At 41.2% G+C, this 19,361-nt stretch overlaps 1 protein-coding gene across 7 annotated transcripts in view; it reads left to right on the top strand.

Moving 5' to 3' along the window:
- Positions 1 to 19,361, top strand: part of grip2a (glutamate receptor interacting protein 2a) — a 33,777-nt gene that overhangs the window by 501 nt on the left and 13,915 nt on the right. For 2 of the 7 annotated variants that reach the window (XM_025901761.1, XM_025901766.1), the window contains exons 2-11: positions 5,120 to 5,200; positions 5,870 to 6,008; positions 7,471 to 7,616; positions 9,831 to 9,914; positions 10,024 to 10,099; positions 10,790 to 10,935; positions 14,695 to 14,842; positions 14,938 to 15,107; positions 18,326 to 18,454; positions 18,657 to 18,818. In XM_025901761.1, the coding sequence (XP_025757546.1) occupies positions 5,120 to 5,200; positions 5,870 to 6,008; positions 7,471 to 7,616; positions 9,831 to 9,914; positions 10,024 to 10,099; positions 10,790 to 10,935; positions 14,695 to 14,842; positions 14,938 to 15,107; positions 18,326 to 18,454; positions 18,657 to 18,818 (1,281 nt within the window). Of the gene's footprint in view, positions 1 to 10; positions 2,417 to 5,119; positions 5,201 to 5,869; positions 6,009 to 7,470; positions 7,617 to 9,830; positions 9,915 to 10,023; positions 10,100 to 10,789; positions 10,936 to 14,694; positions 14,843 to 14,937; positions 15,108 to 18,325; positions 18,455 to 18,656; positions 18,819 to 19,361 lie in introns of those variants that run through there. The other 5 variants (XM_025901763.1, XM_025901764.1, XM_025901762.1 and 2 more) reach the window with 5 other exon arrangements.

The following is a 19,361-nucleotide window of genomic DNA, read 5'->3' as shown; positions in this document are numbered from 1 at the left end:
CGCAACGCTTCTATGGAGTATCCAGAATTTTCTCTTGTAATCCCAACAAAATACTTACACAAGTTTACCTCTGTATATAACCTTCAACACTCTTTAATTCATGCACATTATGCTGCAGGCCTGTCAAACATAAATGTGTGAGCATGCTTGAGACCTGTGAAAATGAACATTCGCTTGAAGAAAATCTTGGATGATCATTCTTAGAGGTGAACAAGAACGCAGGCGTGTGATGTGTGGGACACGCACTTCCTCTGGCTCCTTTTCTTCACACTGATATGTGCTGGCTGACAAGTGATTTAGTCATTTTGCTCCTCACACTTTCACTTGCAGCTGAAGCTGATAACCATTAGATGGCAGTGTGGTCAGTTTGATCGATGCTGAGGTTAAGCTCCACGGCCTCCTGTCTGGAATATGTTCATATGAAGTAAATGTAGGCACTTTCATGAGGGTTTCTCTTCGGAAATGGAGATGGATCAGCACCGAACAGCGAAATCAGTCACATACCAATGTCTGTGGAGATTACGAAATATTTTGCACCCGTTTCTTTTCTTTTTTCAAATATTGAATATCACACATCTCTGTTTTCATGACAAGGTCACAACAAAAAATTGGGCACTCTTATACTAATCAATACCTTGTCAGTAATGCTACAGCAATTATGTTGATTTATAGTCTAGAGCGAATGTAAAAGAGTCCATTTTTATAACATTGCCAGTCGGTTCCCAGAGGTTTTTATCAGTCCAACAGACTGCTCCATCTCCCGATTCTCTTTATTCTGGTGGAAATTAATTAGTCTCGCTCTGAAAGACTACACTCGCTCACACTGTAAATGGGGTATTAAGGACAAAAGTCTCAGAGGAAATCATCTACACCAAAGAGTATTGTGTCCACTGGAACAGCTGACTAATTAGGCTCCACGCAACAGCGGATAGAAACATGGAAATGTTTGTTTGTAATCACTTTACACATCTGGGCAAAAGGCTGTTTTGGAACAAACGGTTTAATGTTTTTTATGAACTTCTGAATTTTATGTATTTTGGTTTTATCCCTTTTTTTATCTGCCTCTAAAGTGATGACAAAAATGATCTGCATTGAACCAAAAACAGAGGCTGATGAGGTTTCGAGGAGCTGCCAGTGAGGCTGAAGGAGGGGTTTGTTTTGATAGTGGTTGCAGCGCGGGTCAGGAAGTGGCAGGCGCCGAAGCTTTTGTGCGTGACAAATGGCCAGACAGGTGCAGTGATGGGCCCTCCGTGTTTGGGTGGAGGGCCCCTGAAGGATTAGCATAGGGTCCTTTAACCCCTCAGAGGGTGAAACATGAGATGTCAGGCCTCAGAGGAAACACATTTCACAGTTTCATTTAGCTGCTCAGATTTAACGTGTTCCTATTTTACTGCTGTTTGAATATATTTCACTTATTATCACGATTGCAGTTTGAATGTCGACTGCGCTTGACGACTGCATAATATTTAGAAGCAGCAACAACTGCGAGATGTACAGGCAGCTGTTCTTCACAGGAATTTAACATATGCTTCTGCCAATATGTTGCGTGTGCATGTGTGCGTGCATGAGAGAAAGAGAGAGAAGATAAGAGCCCTGTGTAGACACAAGCTCTGTAAAATGGTTTTGTCTCCATGTGAGAAAAACGTGACACTGTCTGACAATGAATGTGCAGGTGGTGTTAATTGTTCCGAGAGTTGAGTGTGTGGGGCGTGCGCAGTTTTGTCATGTCTAATCTGAGCGTGTGTACTCTATGTGTGTGCTGAGGATGTGTTTGACTTGGTGGGAAGTGGATAAAGAGTCTGTATGTGTGTGTGTGTGTGTGGGTTTGCAAGGGGGAGGGAGTGACTATCGTGTGTGCCTGCTTCACTGATCCCCTCTGGCAGAGAGGGAGACAGAGAGAGGGGAGAGCAAACGCTCTAGCTCTGTATGAGAGGGCTGTGTGTGAGCTCATGTGAGTGTATGAACAGGGCATGATAAATCCTCTGGAAAAAAGACGAGCGATTAGTAAGAATAGCGCAAAAAACGGGGACCACAGCGAAATGGCAAGAAAAGGACACGAACCCCTGCTTTGGATTTTATAGAAGGAGCACAGCTTGGCAGATAGTAGTTTTAGATGTATGTGAGCATTGAGAATAATCATTTAGGAAGGTAGTGAGGATCAGAATTTGCCCTTTGGAGCTCCAGACCTTCCTGGATAGTGTCAAAATTTAAGGACATGCTGGAGTTGATGCACAGGAATGAAGGAACAAAGATGCTTTTTCTAAGCAGCTGAGACCTGGTCTCTTGGGTCGCTTACTTTCACAACAGCTCTCTGCCCACTACTAAAGATCAGCAAGGTTACTTCCAGAGGGTGGCTCCGCTGATTTAACTCCAGCCATGCTCTGTGGTCTGAGGAGAGACACCAAGAACAGCATTGGTAAGAGGAACATATTCTGACATTCAGAGTCAAAGGGTACAGATTGTGTGCGGCCACAGAAGATTTAAGACAGCAGGAGGTCACTTCTGAGGCGCCTACGTCCCTGCGGTCTTAAATCTGCTCAGCTTTAATGCAAATGAATTTGATGGTGGAATCATTACAGTGCGTGCAATACAGCAGTAATAGATTGCGAGAGATTTAAATGTCAGTGGACTCAGCCACCAGCTCTGCATATCATCCTGCCATGTGTAATTAGGGCAGATATAGCAGCATAAACTGGGTCTGGAAGGGCCCAGTTTATAAATAAAGTTTCACCTCTGAAAATAGCGATATGATTTCATTGTCAGTAAGTACCGCCCACATATTTAACCTACATTCTGGGATGGTAAAAAGTGCCCTTAATTGATTCGGAAGTTAATCAACTCCCTAAATATTTATGCAGGAAGTCTCTTATTTGTAGTCACCAGGTCTTTCAGATGGAGGAGTAGTCATACCCTTAAAAAAAAGAGTTTCCTTTAAAGAAACAGAACTGAGAGGATTCATAGTTGTATTTAACACCATCCCACTCTTAATTCTGGGTCTTGAGGTGGGTGATGGTTTTTCAAAGCTGGAGGAGGATGCCTGGAGGATGGCTTGATGGTACAGTAGCATTCAGTCACGTGCGGTGTGTTGGGTCTGCGTAACCCAGAGCCAGTGTTGCCTTTTGACAGCAATGACAGCTGCTGGACCGTCAGGGCCCCCAGGAGTCCGTGTGGTTACGAGGCTTTTGCCTTGCCTAACATGTTTGCGATGTGTCATTCACTTTGTGTGCTTTGTGCCTCAAAGCTACTGGACACAGGACTTGTGCAGGGATGTGGGGTAAATTAATGACGATTTTATGCTTGTGCATATTCTCCAAATCGCCATAACGTGCAAGACGGAGATTTGTCTAGTTAAGCTTTGACTCATGCGGCTGTGTCCACGTGAAGGCTGAATTTTCTTCTCGTATCACGGGGCTGCCTGAAGGTTTCAGGTCAGTAAAGGTATGACAAAGGATCTATGCCTCTCAGCTGTCCAAAGGCTTCAGCTTCAGTTGGACAGATGTGGTGACTCGGTGTGGACAGAGATAAAGCGGTGGGTTTGATGCCCTTCAAGCACTTCAGTCTTTGCAAATCAGTGCAGATAACAAAAAAGACATGTCAGACTAAATGAAATGACATTTTTCATGTCAAACCAATATACTGTCAGTAGATCATTGTCAAACTGATATAATCTGAAGCCTGAAAGCTTACTTACTTCTTTCATTTCTGACCTCTAGAGCAAATGAGAGGAGATCATACATGAATATTTGATTCTCATAGGCACCTGAGATACAGTACATATATGTAGTTCAACTGGATTTCTTTTTTTTCTATTATTATTCTCTGTCTCACTTGCATTTCGGAGATTGTCACGTTTCAGTGAGTCCTGAAGTTGGCTACAACTTGAAATCTGCTTTTCTTGTGACTGTTTACATCTGGCACCATTAAAAAGCATGCATAATGAGCTTTTAGCAGCAGGTGTCATTTGCAGTGTGTTTATGGATTTAGCGAAAACCATGGCTTCATTAAATTTAATACTGAGGAAAATTTACATTTATGATGATTCCCCAGCAGAGTACCACGGTTTGCCTTCTCAATGATGTGTAGACAGATTTATGGATGTTTGTTCAGATGAATATTGTAATTATTGTGACACTCTCACCCTGAATCTAAAAACATGTATGGCACCTCATTTTCCTTCAAGAGTTCTGGGGCTATGCGTTGCCAAAACTATGTACCAATCTAAAATACTTAACTTCACTGTCCAGCGGTCTGAAAAGCTTGTGCAGTTAATGTGTTGGGACTGATTCTTACCAGTGTCTCCACTCTGCAGTACTAATGCAGTCATCATTCCAGACTCTTGCTTGTGAGTACTTCAGTTTGATGCACGTCATATGAAAAACAGCAACATGCTCTCCTCCACTCGTCTCATCCAAGTGTGGACCTGGCACAGCTATTTTTCAAGTTTGTAATGTGATGTTCAATCGCTGTGCTGGACAGCTGAAAAAGGTAATCCGCAATGAACAGGATTAGTGAAGTGCCAAGTCAGTTTCCTCATCGCTGCGACTGCTGACATGGATGCATGGCTGCTTTCAGGTTCAGATGGCTGGGCAGTCGCTCCACTAATCTGAGGACGGTCCAGTGCTGAGTCCCACTGTGGGTTAAGAATAAAAACTACCTTGCTCTGCAGAGCACATTCCCTGGCTTTATCCGACAGCTGCTATAAATGACATGAAATGATGATTTCCTCTCTATGCATGAACAGACCATTAACTGCATGCTGTTCTTTCAGGAAGGTTCCCATGCTGTAGTAGCTGCTTGTTGCAAATGTATCCTTGTGTTAAATTAAAGGTCTTTAAAGGTCTTTGCTGGAGACAGGGGCTAGCTATTTTAAATCCTTGACCCTTTAATATGATTGTTAGGCAAACAAAGTGAGTTTGAGGTGACCATTCTAGCTCAGATAGTCCTGACAGATGTATTTTTGGCTGTAGTGTTTCCCTGCAAAAGCTCCTCAATGACAGAGGGTGAAGTTCAAACCCCTTACTGTGGGCTGCTGTCACGATGTGCATTGGGGCAGTCGTTTTCATTTAGTCTTCTGCTGCAGCGTTTCCCTACATATCCTATCACCACGCTGTCTCTTCAGATGAAGGACCATACTCAAAGGGAAGCAAAGAGCCCGGGGCAACTGACCAATCACATTCGTCCCGGAGGCGCAGCCTTTCAGGTACAATACACTCAAACCTGATGTTACATCATTTACTTTGTTTGTTGTCTGATTCATGCTACTATGCTCAATTCACTTGAGTCCCCAAGAAGAGGAAGCATCACTCCATGTTTGATTGAGACGCTTGTCTGTATGCATGTAGAGCCGTTTACGTCCTGCGGTTTGCTTGATGTTGCACTGTTTTGAATGCTTAGATAAGGTAAAATATTTGCTTGTGTTGCAAACCTGTCATTGGTAGTAAAACCACACATTGCAGCCTGATTTAAAAGCACAGCACAATGTGGAGCACAAGACAGAATGAGTTCTTCGTTGACACATAAGCACATATCCATCAATTATTGTCAGGCTAACATAATTTCCAGCTGGTTCTTTATTATGAATTCAATGAATTTCTTTTCTCAATCCTTATGTAGAGTCGTTTTAATAAAACCAGTTTTATTCTCCACATCCTCCTTCTGAACTCTTCACAAAGATTAACTGAGACAGAGAGATCTGAAGGAACAAGGAGAAGACAGGAGGCTGAGAAAATAAAGTAGGAGGTCTTGTGTCAGAGAGCATTTCTGTGAAAGATTCAGGGAAAGAGTCTTTCGATGCCCCTCAGACAGGGTGATTCTGTCAAGCAGAGGCTAATGCTGACTGCAGATCTGTGCCTGCGTCTGTATCTGTCAGCAGAAGAGTATCGAGGAGTGACCACCGTGGATCTGATGAAAAGGGAAGGCAGCAGCCTTGGCCTCACCATCTCCGGAGGTTCTGATAAGGATGGCAAGCCCAGAGTGTCAAACCTACGGCCAGGTGGGCTAGCTGCCAGGTGAGATCTCTGCTCCGTGATGCATTTAAAACCTGGCAACCACACCAAGCTGTCCGGACTTGTTATTCTGCCCCCTGAAAATGTGCGCATGTTGCAAAGCTGCACCGTCTCACTAACTGCAGGGCTGTAGGCAATGTGTTAGATCAGCTTGACCCACAGTGATACCCCAGCAGGATCAATGGAGCTATGTCCAAGAGCAGATTTAAATTTTATCTCTATTTCTGATCAGTTCATGGCTGATTTGCTGTACTGTGGCGATAACTCAATATAAATGTTTTGTGAGCGCGCTTTTTGTGCTCAAAGATTGTTTAATTAAGATAAAGCTAATTTTCCCCAACATCAGCCACGTGATAAGAAAATTCATTGGAAAACTCACATTTCATGATGATTAAGCAGCATGTGACCATAGTGAAACACACACACACACACAGACACACACACAGACACACACACACACACACACACACACACACACACACACAGAGATTTGTAAGAATGACACAGCCCCTCTGAAAATGTCTTGGCCAAATATGCCATCACTCGTCAAATCCAGGGAGGTTTTAAACACAGACACTGTGCTAATTCTTCCAAGCAGCTTGTTTTCCGTCAGCCGAGTTCATGCTTGTGTGGAAGTGCTAGTTAATTTACTGGGTGGAGAGACACACAGGCAGACAGGAGAGCGACAGGCAAAGACATAGTGTGACGAGACTGGACCAGGCGACAGGCCGTTCAGCTCTGCCGGTTGAGACATCTCTCTTACTGCTGTCAGTGCTGATTGTCAGTAGCCTAAAGGTGAGAAGGGCAAGCAGGGCAGAACATCTATTTAATTAATTAGCTCTCTGATGAGCCTCGTGTTGACTCAGAATGTCACATGTCAGACACCATGTACAATCATCTCTGTCAGTGTGTGAAGACGTGAGGCTTTCAGCCAACCTGCTCCAGCATCCACTCTCCTTTTTGCACAGGTGGCTCGCTATGTTAGTCGGCTTACCGCTGATGCACGTCGGATCCAATTATCATAACCATTTTAACAAAAAGAGAAAACCAACTATGATTATTTCTGTGAAATTTATTTCTCACTTTTATTTGTGTGTTTTTCACACAAAGGGATGATGCACTAAAAGCCACTCAGAACCTTATTTCACCTCGCTGATTACAAATTGCTCAGGGTAATGACAGTGAGGGCTGTTGTGAGTTATAAATCCAAAACAATGAGCTCCCCCCAAAATTTGGATAATTCTCATTATGAAGCTTTCACAGCTTTCTCTTACATTAAAGATATTTGTACTTTTCACCTCACTTATTAAGTAATACAGTAATGCAGCCAAAAGCTGATATTGCACATTAGTGTTGCAAATTTGCAACTTTGGTAACAAACATGCATTGACTCAGAGCAGCTGCCTGCTTTGTCCACTTAGTAACCGAATGCTGATCCTAATCGTATGTCTGTGACTTTCCACAGGAGTGACCAGCTGAATGTAGGAGACTACATCAAGTCAGTGAATGGCATCAATCTGTCAAAGCTTCGTCACGATGAGATTATCAGCCTGCTGAAGAACATTGGGGAGCGAGTTGTACTGGAAGTGGAGTATGAACTGCCTCCATTTGGTAGGTGGTGTGTCTGATTCACAGTTTTAGCAGATGGACAGAGTTGTGTGAGATGACAGCATGAAAATGCTTATCATTAAAGCAAATGCTTTTTATTTTCAAATGTGCAAAAATAGTGTATAGTTTCATAAATAAGCTTCTTAGCATTTGCTTATGATAAGTAAACCAGTGTCATTTAACTGTGAGAGGGCACTGAGGGTATGGCAATTATAACTGCTTCATAGTCACAAACAAACATAATGATAAGAAAAGTTGTAGAGACATCAGCAGGAAGTGCTCTGCCAACACCCCATCTTCCCTCTCATCACTGTGAATATTGCTGCATTATTTGGTCTGCAGCCAAAAATCTAAAATGCAAGAAGAGGAGAAAAACATAGTTGCCTTTCAAAAGCATACTTTATCCCGTTTATTATTAGTATAACAGAGTATTTAGGTCAACATGGTAGCCAAAAACATGAAGAAGAAGGTTTAAATTGAAAGGCTAGTTTGACATCCTCTTATTGATAAATATGGTTTTAAAATTCCCGAAAGGAAGGAAATTAATGATAATTGGCAAAAGTAAAGGAGAAAAATCTCTGGACATCCAAATGATGCAGGTTATGATGAGGACACTGCACTGCCAGAGGGCTCAGCCCTCACTTCCACACTCATCTGCACTGTGGCCTTTCTACATGTTTGGATCTAGACATCCTGACATCTTTTTAAAAGCAACCCACCAAATCGGCGCTTACTGAGAAATAAGTATTTCTGAACAGATGTTTAATGCTGATGCACGCATGAAGCACAGCTGCTCTGACTGAATATTTCTGCTATTAAAAGAACAGCCATAACCTAAAACCTGTCAGCCAAATCAGGCTCGGTTTAAACTTTCAGCCTGAAAATCACCAAATCAATGCTTACTAGGTTTCTACGGGAAGCAGACCTGGTCCTCGGCAGTGATGGGAATAACGGCGTTACTTTTTTCAGAGTAATCTAACTAATTACTATTTCGATCGTTACAACGCCGTTACCGTTACTAACAAGAAAATGCGGTGCGGTGGCATTACTATTTTTCAACAAACAGACGGTTGAAGCTGTCTTCAGCTTACCGCACCTTATATCGCACGGAAGTAGCTGTAAGTAATCTGGGCGCTACAGCTTTAATCAGCTGCGCGCGCTCCCGCAGAAGGCAATCACTTTCTGGCAGACAATCACATTTTGGCACAACACCTGAAGCTAAGGGGGCAAAACAATCGCATGCGTGCTGCTGTTTGGCTGAGGAAGAATAAAGTGGTCGTCACAAACCAATCACATGACCACTTCAAGATGACAAAGCAGCAAGGTGATATATACCAGGTTTTAAATTGTGTTCATTTCCTGAATACGTCATGTTTACTGTCTAAGGACAGCGCTAGCATGCATTCTCTGCTTATGACCAAAAAATAAAAAAACAAAAAACACCATGTCGACCAATCAAAAAATTATATGGCAACATGACATTTGGTTGTTTAGGAAAAGGGGGGAATTTTAGAAGTGACGGAGGGAGAGAGATAGAGAGAGAGAAAGAAAGAGAGAGGAAAAAAGACAGAGAGAAAGTGGGAGAGCGAGTTTTGAGATGTGAGAGATTTGTGAGTTTAGCGTGTTTGGAGTGTGTAGTTTGTGGTTGTTACAGTAAAAAAATATAACTTTTTCCACTCTGAGTTTGTTTTTTGTCTGATTTTAGATCAGTTGTGCTAATACAGTATGTCAAAATGAAAACATAACTGTAAATTCAGACATGTGAGGTTGTGCTGAAAAGAATGATACCAAACAAGGCAAAGTAAATAGTTTTTAAAGGTGAAATGTGGAGGTAAAATTAGAAGTAGTCAAAAACGGCCAATTATACCCTGGACCCCAGAGAGTTAAACCTTTTTTTAAAAGTAACGCAATAGTTACTTTTCCTAGTAATTAATTACTTTTAGAATCTTGTAACTCAGTTACTAACTCAGTTACTTTTTTGAAGAAATAATTAGTAACTATAATTAATTACTTTTTCAAAGTAACTTGCCCAACACTGGTCCTCAGGCAGTGCTCTGTTTGCAAACCAGTAGGTCAAACATAAAGTTATTCACCTATTACCAAGTAATCAACTTTCTAAATTCAACATTTCAGATTATACTGGAATCAAACTTTTGACAAACCTTTTGTATTGCAAGTATTTATTGAATCATTTTGTCAATTCTGCTTTACTCTTAGTCCAGAACCCCTCAGGAGTCATAACCAAAACCATCGAGGTGTGTTTACACAAGGAGGGCAACAGTTTTGGTTTTGTCATGAGAGGTAGGTGTTTTTCTCTGTTTTTATGTGTTTTGCCAGTCCTTTAATACATATAGTTTTCCATTGATTTGTGTGCTCTGATTTTCTTTTCTTCCTTTCTGATTTGGGTCAGGAGGCTTCCATGAAGACTGGCGCAGATCTCGTCCTCTGGTGGTGACCAGCGTCAGGCCTGGGGGTCCGGCTGATAGGTAAGGATAAGGACACAGATATGGACAAGGATAGATGTCTACTGGAAACAGTGTTTATATATTTAGGCTATATGCATTACAAGTGTAGCCATTCATGTTTCTTGCGTGCATTTTATGTCTTGAGAATGCATGAGTGAGCTTTTCACATTACTCTACGAATGCATGAATGCATATATCTGTACTGTTTATGTAAACGTGTCTTTCCTAATAGATGTGTTTTAATAATTTACTATTAAAACATTTGCTGTTCAGGTGGAATTCGATTTTTAGGCCTTAGAATAATGCATCAAAAATAATTTAGAAACAATTTTGTATATGTATGGCAGACTTTTTTGTTTCTTCCTCATTACCATATATTCAAGCCACTCTGTGAAACTGTGGCTGTGACACATACAGAGTATGTTATCTTCAAAGCAGAAAGGCCACCGCTCATCCTGAGGCTAATGTAACATTGCACTTTTTTCCCACATGAAAACCACGAGCACTAAACACTGGAGTGAACATAATTCACCGTCAAAGACTTAACGGTTGTTTATCTCATTTATCCTTCATCTCACCTGGGAGGAAACATTCATGTGGAACTGCTTAATCATCTACTGTGACTGGTGCACGATTGATTGTAAAAACATCCTATGCTGGTTGTTTATGTTTTATTTTTTGTTCTTTGTTTATCCGTCTGTGCTTCTCCAGAGAGGGCACTATTAAGGCTGGAGACCGAGTATTGAGCATAGATGGGATGCCTTTGAGCCGGGAGAGGCACGCTGACGCTTTGACCATGTTAATGCAGAGCGGCCAGGAAGCTCTGTTCCTGATTGAGTATGACGTCTCTGTCATGGGTGAGCACACACAAACACACACACAAACAGACACACACACACACACAGGGAATATGTGGAGGCATATAGGGCAGCATTGCTCTGAGGGTAAATCATGTGGCTGTTTGGCTGCGTGGATCTGAGTGACTGTGTTGGAGACGCCACCAGGGGGGGTCACCCGGGCCCGAGAGCACACTGGGAAAGGGGACACGATTGTTTCATGGAAATGTGTTTGTCTGTTCCTGAACAATGACTGCTAAAAAAATTTTAAAACATGTTGCTTTTTTGTACCATTTTCTTTCTAAATAAAAGCATGGTTGGAGCAAAGGGGCAGATATTTTATTGCATGTCCCCTTAATCCTTGGTGATGCTATTTAAGGAGAAAAGATGACAAATTTTCAAAGCAGTGTATTGATTATATTGATTGTACTGATAGTATCAGTCTGTCTCAGTTATGTCCCTCTGCTATCCAGCAACCCCAGTACCCTTAATAATCTGTTCACCTGCCCAAATGATATCAAATGCTGGCTGGAAATCCAGTCCTGCTTGCTTCATCTTAAAATACCAGATTTAGCTCATTCTCGTCGCCTCCTGATTTACACAAGCTTATGCATGCTTTTATTTTTTCCCACCTTGAGTGCTGTAGCCTACTGTAATGCTCTTTATGCCAACATAAGTGAGATCTCACTTCACTGACTCCAGCTGATTCTGATCTCTGCTGTCCAGATTTCAAATGCTACCAAGAAATCTGACCACATTGTTCCAGTTCTGGCACATTTACACTGACTGTTTATTCAATTCCTTATTTTTTATGTTACAGATGACTTGAAACTCTAAAGTACATCAAAGATTTGTTAACCCTTACATGCCTGGGTGTTTATTTAGTGAATAGTGAATGGGACTATGCTGGTTATTCTGAGGTTATTTAAGGTCTCTGCTACCAAACCAAGGTGACAGAGCCTTTGCCATTAGAACTTACAAACTGTGATACCATTATTTCACTCTGGTATGACTTACTTTTCAATAATTTGAAGTAAACGTCACTTGCTGTTTTTATATGATGAAACCAGTTGGGGTCATATTGACCCAAATATAAAATAATTGAAATAAGCTGCCCCTACCACTTTAGCTAGCTCCTTTCAGTGCTGAGCAATGGCAGCTCTACTCTAAGCCCCTCCCAAATTATGAGCTCCTCGCCCTATTGGAGGAAGCTCATTTCTGCCACTTGTATTTGTGATCTCATTCTTTCAGTCAGGAACATCGACTGACCTGTAAATTGTCAGCATAACTTTAACCTCAACTCTCTCTTCACCACAACAGACATGCACAGAGTCCACTACACTACAGACACTGCCCTAATCCATCTATCAGGACTCCAAGATGCTTAAACACATCTGTTTGGGGAAGTTCCCAACCCAGAGTGGGCACTCCATCCATTTTTTGGCTGAGAAATGTGGTTTAAGACGCAGAGGTGCCGACACTCCAAATCATCCCGGTGTGAGCTGGAGGTCATTGCTCAATAAAGCCAACAGAACTACATCATCTGCACAAAGCGGGCATGAGATCGTGAGACCACAGAAATATCCACCCCTTGAGTGCACCTGCCAATATGAGCCAAGCTCTCACTATGGCTGCACAAAAAATAAGTAAAGATAAGCACACACTAAAGGCTGTTATAGCACAATGTTTCCCCCATAAAATATCAAAGTATTAATCATTATCAGTTATTAGTTTTTGTCTTTTGTGTGTTTTAAATGAGGTTAAATAAGCACTTCAGTGATTTAGTGTTTCTATTGAGTTGGAGTGTTCATAATGACAGCTTGCATAAATAAGTTGAAGCAGCAGATATCAGGATATCCTGACCTTTGATATGACTTCAAAGCTCACAAAAAATCCTGGATTCTACATTTCCCATAATGCATGTCTTTCACCCTTGGTCACATGCCACAGTTTGTAATGGGTTTTAGTTGAGTCACCTTTATTACACGAGGATTATTTTCTCAGACTTGCAAAAATGGAGCTTGTTCAAAGCCTGTGTACAGCCTGTGGTCGTGCTCATACGCTGACTTTAGTGTGTTCCATCATGATATTGTGTCTTTAAGTGAGTTATAGTTGGACTATAATGCAATAAATGGTACGTACCACCATTATTTCTAGAAGTTTGGAATTGCAGTTTTATTTTGTTAAGCTCAGTTTAAAACAATAATGGAGTTAAAAAGGAAAACAAACAACAAAAAAACACCAAATATAAGTCAGCCTGAGAACACAAACAGAATCCAGTACAACTGATGTTCTACCAAACATCCTCTTTGTTGGGAAAAAGTAGAAAGCTATATCTCTAAGCTCAGTAACCCACTGCATGACTACAAACCTAATTATAACCTCGATTTGATCATAGTGACTAATTCTCAAGATTGCACACTCTGAACTGGTCTATGCAAAACAGGGCAGGTCACCAAGGACAGCTGACACATATTCACACATATCCTGTGTGTGGAATCTAAGGATTCAGACCTGCTGGCTCCAGATTCGACCAGCCACAGCATTCACAATTACAAGAAAAATACATTTAGGAAACGAATAAAACACTAAAATCCAGAATACACTGGTTGTGCTTTTTAAAATTCATTTAAGTTCATTATTTGAAATAGTGCTTAACTTTAATTGTGAGCAATAAGTGTCACAACATTTGTCCTGCAAAGAAGATGTCACTTGAGATATTTAACTTCTTCTACATGACGGTATCTAAAATATGGGGTGTGTGTGGTTATCATCAAGACATGTGGAATATAACTTGCCAAACAATATTAATGTCTAAATGCTTTGTTAACTATCAATAATGTCAATGTACATTTTATTAATATTATTACAAGTTAACTCAGTGTGCTTCCCATATAAGGTAAAAGTATAAAAAACATATGGATCTCTACAATCTCTTAAGGTAATAAAAAGAACACAATAAAACTTTATAAGGGAAAACAAAACAAAACACACAAACAGACACACACGGTTATTAACCGTAAGTCTGTGACAACACAAAGATTTTGAGTCTGTTTTTGGATGTAGACACGGTTGTAATTGACCTCAGGTCAGTGGGCAACATGTTCCAGGAACTGGACCACGGCGACTGAAAGCACCCTCAGCACACTTAGATCTAATTCTGGGAACAGTTAAAAGATCTGCACCTGATGACCTGAGAGCTCTAGTTGGGTTATTTACACTGAGCAAGTCAGAGATGTAGTAAAAGGCCAAAGCATTGGGAGCTTTTATGAACTAACAGAAGGACTTTAAAGGGAATTCTGTGTTAAACTGGCATCCGAGGAAGTGACTTCAGTACTGGAGTTATATATTCAAATGCTGCATTTTGGACAAGCTGAAGTCGCCACACTGATGATTTGGATAATCCGGCAAATAGAGCACTGCGGTAGTCGAACCTGCTTGATATGGATGCATGCACCAATTTCTCAGAGTCCTGGTGACCTTATTAATATGATTATAAAAACTGAGGGAAAAAATATATTATTTCCAGCTTTTATCCCGTTTATAAACCTCCGCTTTTTAGAGGACAGCCAAAATCCTAGTGACTGAATGACAACAACAAAGAAAATAATGTGTGTATTTATAAAATGAACAAGTGTGCCACAGCAACTAACAACTGTAAGACTAAAAAACTAAGCACAGTGAGTTCATCCATTACTGAGTCGGGTTTTTTGTATTTCTTTAGATGCATTCATTAACTTGGTTGATATTTCTCATATCTGTCTATATGAATGGTTTCAGAGGCAGTGCAGCAAGCCTCGGGCCCTCTGCTGGTGGAGATAGTGAAAGGCCCCTCTGCCAGCCTGGGGATCAGCCTCGCCACGGCAGTCTACAGGAACAAACAAGTTATTATTATCGACAAGATAAAAGCAGCCAGTGTGGTGGAAAGGTGAAACTCACTTTTTAAACAAATGTTAGTTCTGAACAGACAGCTTCCTGATAGAAAACTTCCTCACACCATCCATCTCTGTCTCACTATTGCAGGTGTGGAGCGCTGCATGTAGGTGACATCCTCCTGTCCATAGACGGGACCAGCACAGAGCACTGCTCTCTGATGGAGGCAGCACAGCTACTCGCCAGCACCTCTGACATTGTCAAACTGGAGATTCTTCCAGCCAGCCAGAGCAGACTTCCCATCAGGCCGTATGACACAGGTACATCCTGCAGGTGGCACCAAAAAAAAGCAGAGAAAGGCTCTTAACGGTTATGGAGGAAAAGAGGAAATATAGGAGCCAGATTCAGTAGTGACAGAGGCGGCTGTCTCGGATTAAAACAGGAGACAGGTTTTCTATGTCGGGACTGCAATAGGTGATGGACAGTGTTTGTTTTTAACATATAATTGCATTAATTGCTTAGATCTCTATCAAAGAAGATACTGAATTTTACAAAGAGGAAAATATTGAATCTCGACATCTAAAACAGTAAAATCAGAATAAGCTTTTAAAGAAATTTCCAGCTGCCACACTTTAAGTTTCTGTGATCAAAAGGATTCATCACATAGTTACTGTGGCTAAAGCCAGGCTTTGCTTCTTAGGCATGGTTTGCTCTTAGACTTCTAATGACTTTGATTAGAGCCCAGTCACTGACACCCAGACAGGGATATAAAGGTCAGCTTTAAGGTAATGTATGAAAATGAAACTTTCTAGGCCGGCAGACACAACTATTAAGTACCAGGAAGACAGGCAACGGATAAAGAAGAGGCAAGAACTTGTTTGGCAATGAAAAAAGATAGAAAATAACCTTTGTGGCTGGTAAAAAAAAATCTGTGGTAAAAAACATAAAAACTGGACATGTAGTAGCTGTGATGTTTCTAAATACTGTTTGAAGCCTTGAGTTTGGCATTTTGGCCACTGATAAAGTTGTTTTTTAATTCTTTGTTTTTACCTTGACTCTTTGGAGGTGAGCTAAAGATAAAACTAGATAAAAGTGTTATTATACCAGGTTGTAAATGTGTGTATTTCTGCTGTAAAGCTGGGCTTTTTAAACATAGGAGTCCAAGGTAAGCAACAACTTTCAGGGTTATAAAAAAAGAAGCTAAACCAATGCCAACACTACTCAAACAGCCACCGAGGCCTGGCTTAAAAAGCAGGCCATTCTCCACGGACTAAGTGGATGTGGATGAGTAGTGCATCAATGCAATGCAATAAAAATGTTCAGTGCAGATCAGTGCAAATGATTCACACAGAAAAATCTCAATTAAGCGACCTATCGCTTAATCACCACAGCACTGTGTGGAAATCCAGTGGATCCTAGATGCAGTCCTCACCATATGTATTCTGTGTATTCCCCTACAGCTCTAAAGAGCCTCACTGCTTCCCTGCTTACTTCCTCCATCCACTCTGAATTAGTCCGTGTGTTTGTGTGTGCATACGGCCACAATCCCTCTGGCTTTGGGTACACACTCTGCCTCTTTGCATACCAACAAGCCTCACACAAATACACACACACACACACACCCTTTCACTGTCAGAGATCATGTTCTTGCCACGTTCTGCAGGCTTATTTCTGGGTCAGCAGCTGCAGGGACTCCTTAACATGTAGCCATTGGAAGAATCACAAAGCAACAAAAGGGAAATGAGCCACAGTTATTTCACTTCTTTCTCTTCTTTTGCTTGGTCTGGTCTGCAGTGCTCTTCTCATATATATATATATATATATATATATATATATATATATATATATATATATATATATATATATCTATATATATATATATATATATATATATATCTATATATATATATATATATATATATATATATATATATATATATATATATATATATTTAATCTTCTAAACAGAGGAAAGAATTTGGACATTTTACTTTAAAGGTACCTATCTCACACTGAATTAATGAAAATGATTATATATTCTGCTATATTCTACATATTAGATTATGTATGTATTCCAGCTGGCTGACGTGAGTATCGTAATAAAGTGCAGAGTAAATGTAGCTTATCTTGCCACTACTAATGTTTATCACTACGGTGCAAATACATGTGACATAGATGAATACTGTTAAGGCTGAAATCCTTGAACTGTAATCAATACGGCATCTCAACTCAAATCACAGCAGGCTATCGCTTCCCTATAAATTTACGGGCACATCTTATTAAATTTCAGTTCAGTCATTTATCTGGTTTTGAATGAGGCGTTGTGGTGTTATGATAGCACGCAGCTTATTCACAGCTTCTTCCCCCTCCAGGATAAGACGTGATTATAAGATGCAATTTGTCTAATCTGCTCCGGGGATTTAAGAAGACTGATACGGCCACTAAGAAATTAGGCGTTAATGTTTCTTTCCACCAGTGTGGAATGAAAGCACCATCTCTTGGAGAGATTCCCCTAGGTGAGCTTAATATAAGCCAGCCGAGCCAGAGCTTTTCAGCTCTTTTGATTGAGTCAGATAGAAAGTAGTTTCTTGAAAAGGGCCAGAGGTTTTCCTGCATGTATTGTTCAACCAAATTCTCAGAGTATGGCAACATCTCAAGTGCAACTGTACTCATCCACGTTTCCAGCAAATCCTCCATCTATGAGAGCAAGTTGTCAGAGATTAGACGCCTGCAGACGAAGCAGCAAAGATTACTGTCACGTGTAGCATTTTTTTGACACATTTAGCCCAGTTAATCTGTTTAAATAAAGTTAATTATTGGGGTGTGTGTCACACAGCAGGTCATCTGCTTTCCTTTGAATGCTTCATGAACACAGTTTGACTGAATACCTCGGTGTTACACAGGCTCTGGCATGAGGGATAAGATAACTTTCAGCGTAAACAACAAGCTTAATTTCTCAACAGAAACACCAAAAAGAAAAAGAATTACAGCAGACCACATAGACTGACAATCAGATGCAGAGACAGGCATCCTACATTAACACCAATCAAGCTTTCAGCTGCACTCAATCAAGGTCAAGCCACATGCTTCCACATGGTTCCACAGCTAGCGTCACTTCCTTGCTATGTCCAGCAGTAGTTCGATTTCTCTTTTTGCACCTTTGGACTTTTTTGAAAATGAATGTAGAAGAATGATCTTCAACTTGAAATCATCCCTTTGGCAGCTTGCTACTAAGAGTAAGGATTTCATTTTAGATTGTAGATTGCTTCTCATAGAGCGGCGTATGTCAAACTGATTTTCAGATGCTCAACAAAATACATTAAACCACAGGATTTAATCTAGCGTGCCATGATGAACACATTAAATATCAATTACTCTGCTCTGAATGATCCTTCCAGGCTCTGTGTGGTGTGGTATAAATTTAGACATGGGAATGAAAGTGTGATTTCATGGGCAGAATTTTTAAAAATGTGGAAAACAGAGACGCGCCGCTGCTTCATTCATTCTGTCGGTGTGTTTTCCTCCTCGCTGGTTGCAGTAAAAGTGCAGAAAAGCAACCATCATCACTGGGACCAAAGCGGCAACTACTGCCATCCCCCACATGCCAGCCACAGCAAGACATGGAGCAGCCCAAGCCACCCACACAACCAGCAGGACCACTGCAAATGTAAGTTATCACTTGTGACAGCACTGCTGCTGGCAAGACACCACAGCAGGAGCCCTTTCTTCAGCATGATTGTTAAATCTTTTTTCCTAGAGGTTTACCCCAACGCTGGTTTCTTTCTTTTGTTGCATGTTCCAATGGTGCTGCTGTGGATGATGAATTTAGAGCTTACTGTACCAGCCTTTTGATACGTGTTTCCTTTCAGCTCTGGTGAGTGGTGGCTTCTCCCCTTCCTCCACAGCCACCTCAGGCTTCAGCAGCCAGGGTAGCAACACGCTACCCTGCCCCGTCCTTCCCATCACTCCCACCAGCCCTCGCAGCTCCACCGGCAAGAGGAGGAACAGAAAGAAGGACCACAAGAGCTCATGTATAGCAAACCACCTTCTTTTTTCCTCTTTCCCCTCTAAATTAAAGGCTTGGTTCAGTTCAAGTATTTTCTTATTTAAACCTGTTTTAATCAGATTGTGCAGCTTTTTTTGGTTCCAGAAGCACAAGATATACACCTTACCAATGAATTGGGTACAACTAAACTAATAATTTGTTGCAGGACTTTTAGATTACAGAGAGGGGGTTGTTGATTCAGCTCTATGGTCATCTGGGGGCAGCTGTTTGCTGTAAAGTGTCAAAATGAGTGTTCTGTTATTTGAGTGAACTGAGCTTTTAATATGCAAGCAACCTTTTTACTGTTTCACCCTGTTTGTGTGTGTGAACAGATTTGACTGATCGCTGACGTAAGCATGACTGACGTAAACTCTGATTAAGTGACTCATTCCCTTCCCATTCCCATGTCATCTCTGTGGGCGCACGTCTTTTCCCCTTAACCTCCTCCCTGTCTCCCACAATCCCTTTCTTGCACCATTTATCTGCCAGTTCTCTGCTGATGTCTGCCTCTGATGTGTCCCCTCCCTCC

Source organism: Oreochromis niloticus, linkage group LG20 (assembly GCF_001858045.2).
Source record: "Oreochromis niloticus isolate F11D_XX linkage group LG20, O_niloticus_UMD_NMBU, whole genome shotgun sequence".
In the NCBI taxonomy this organism is placed as follows: Eukaryota; Metazoa; Chordata; class Actinopteri; order Cichliformes; family Cichlidae; genus Oreochromis; species Oreochromis niloticus.
This window is presented reverse-complemented; position numbering and strand designations above follow the sequence as displayed.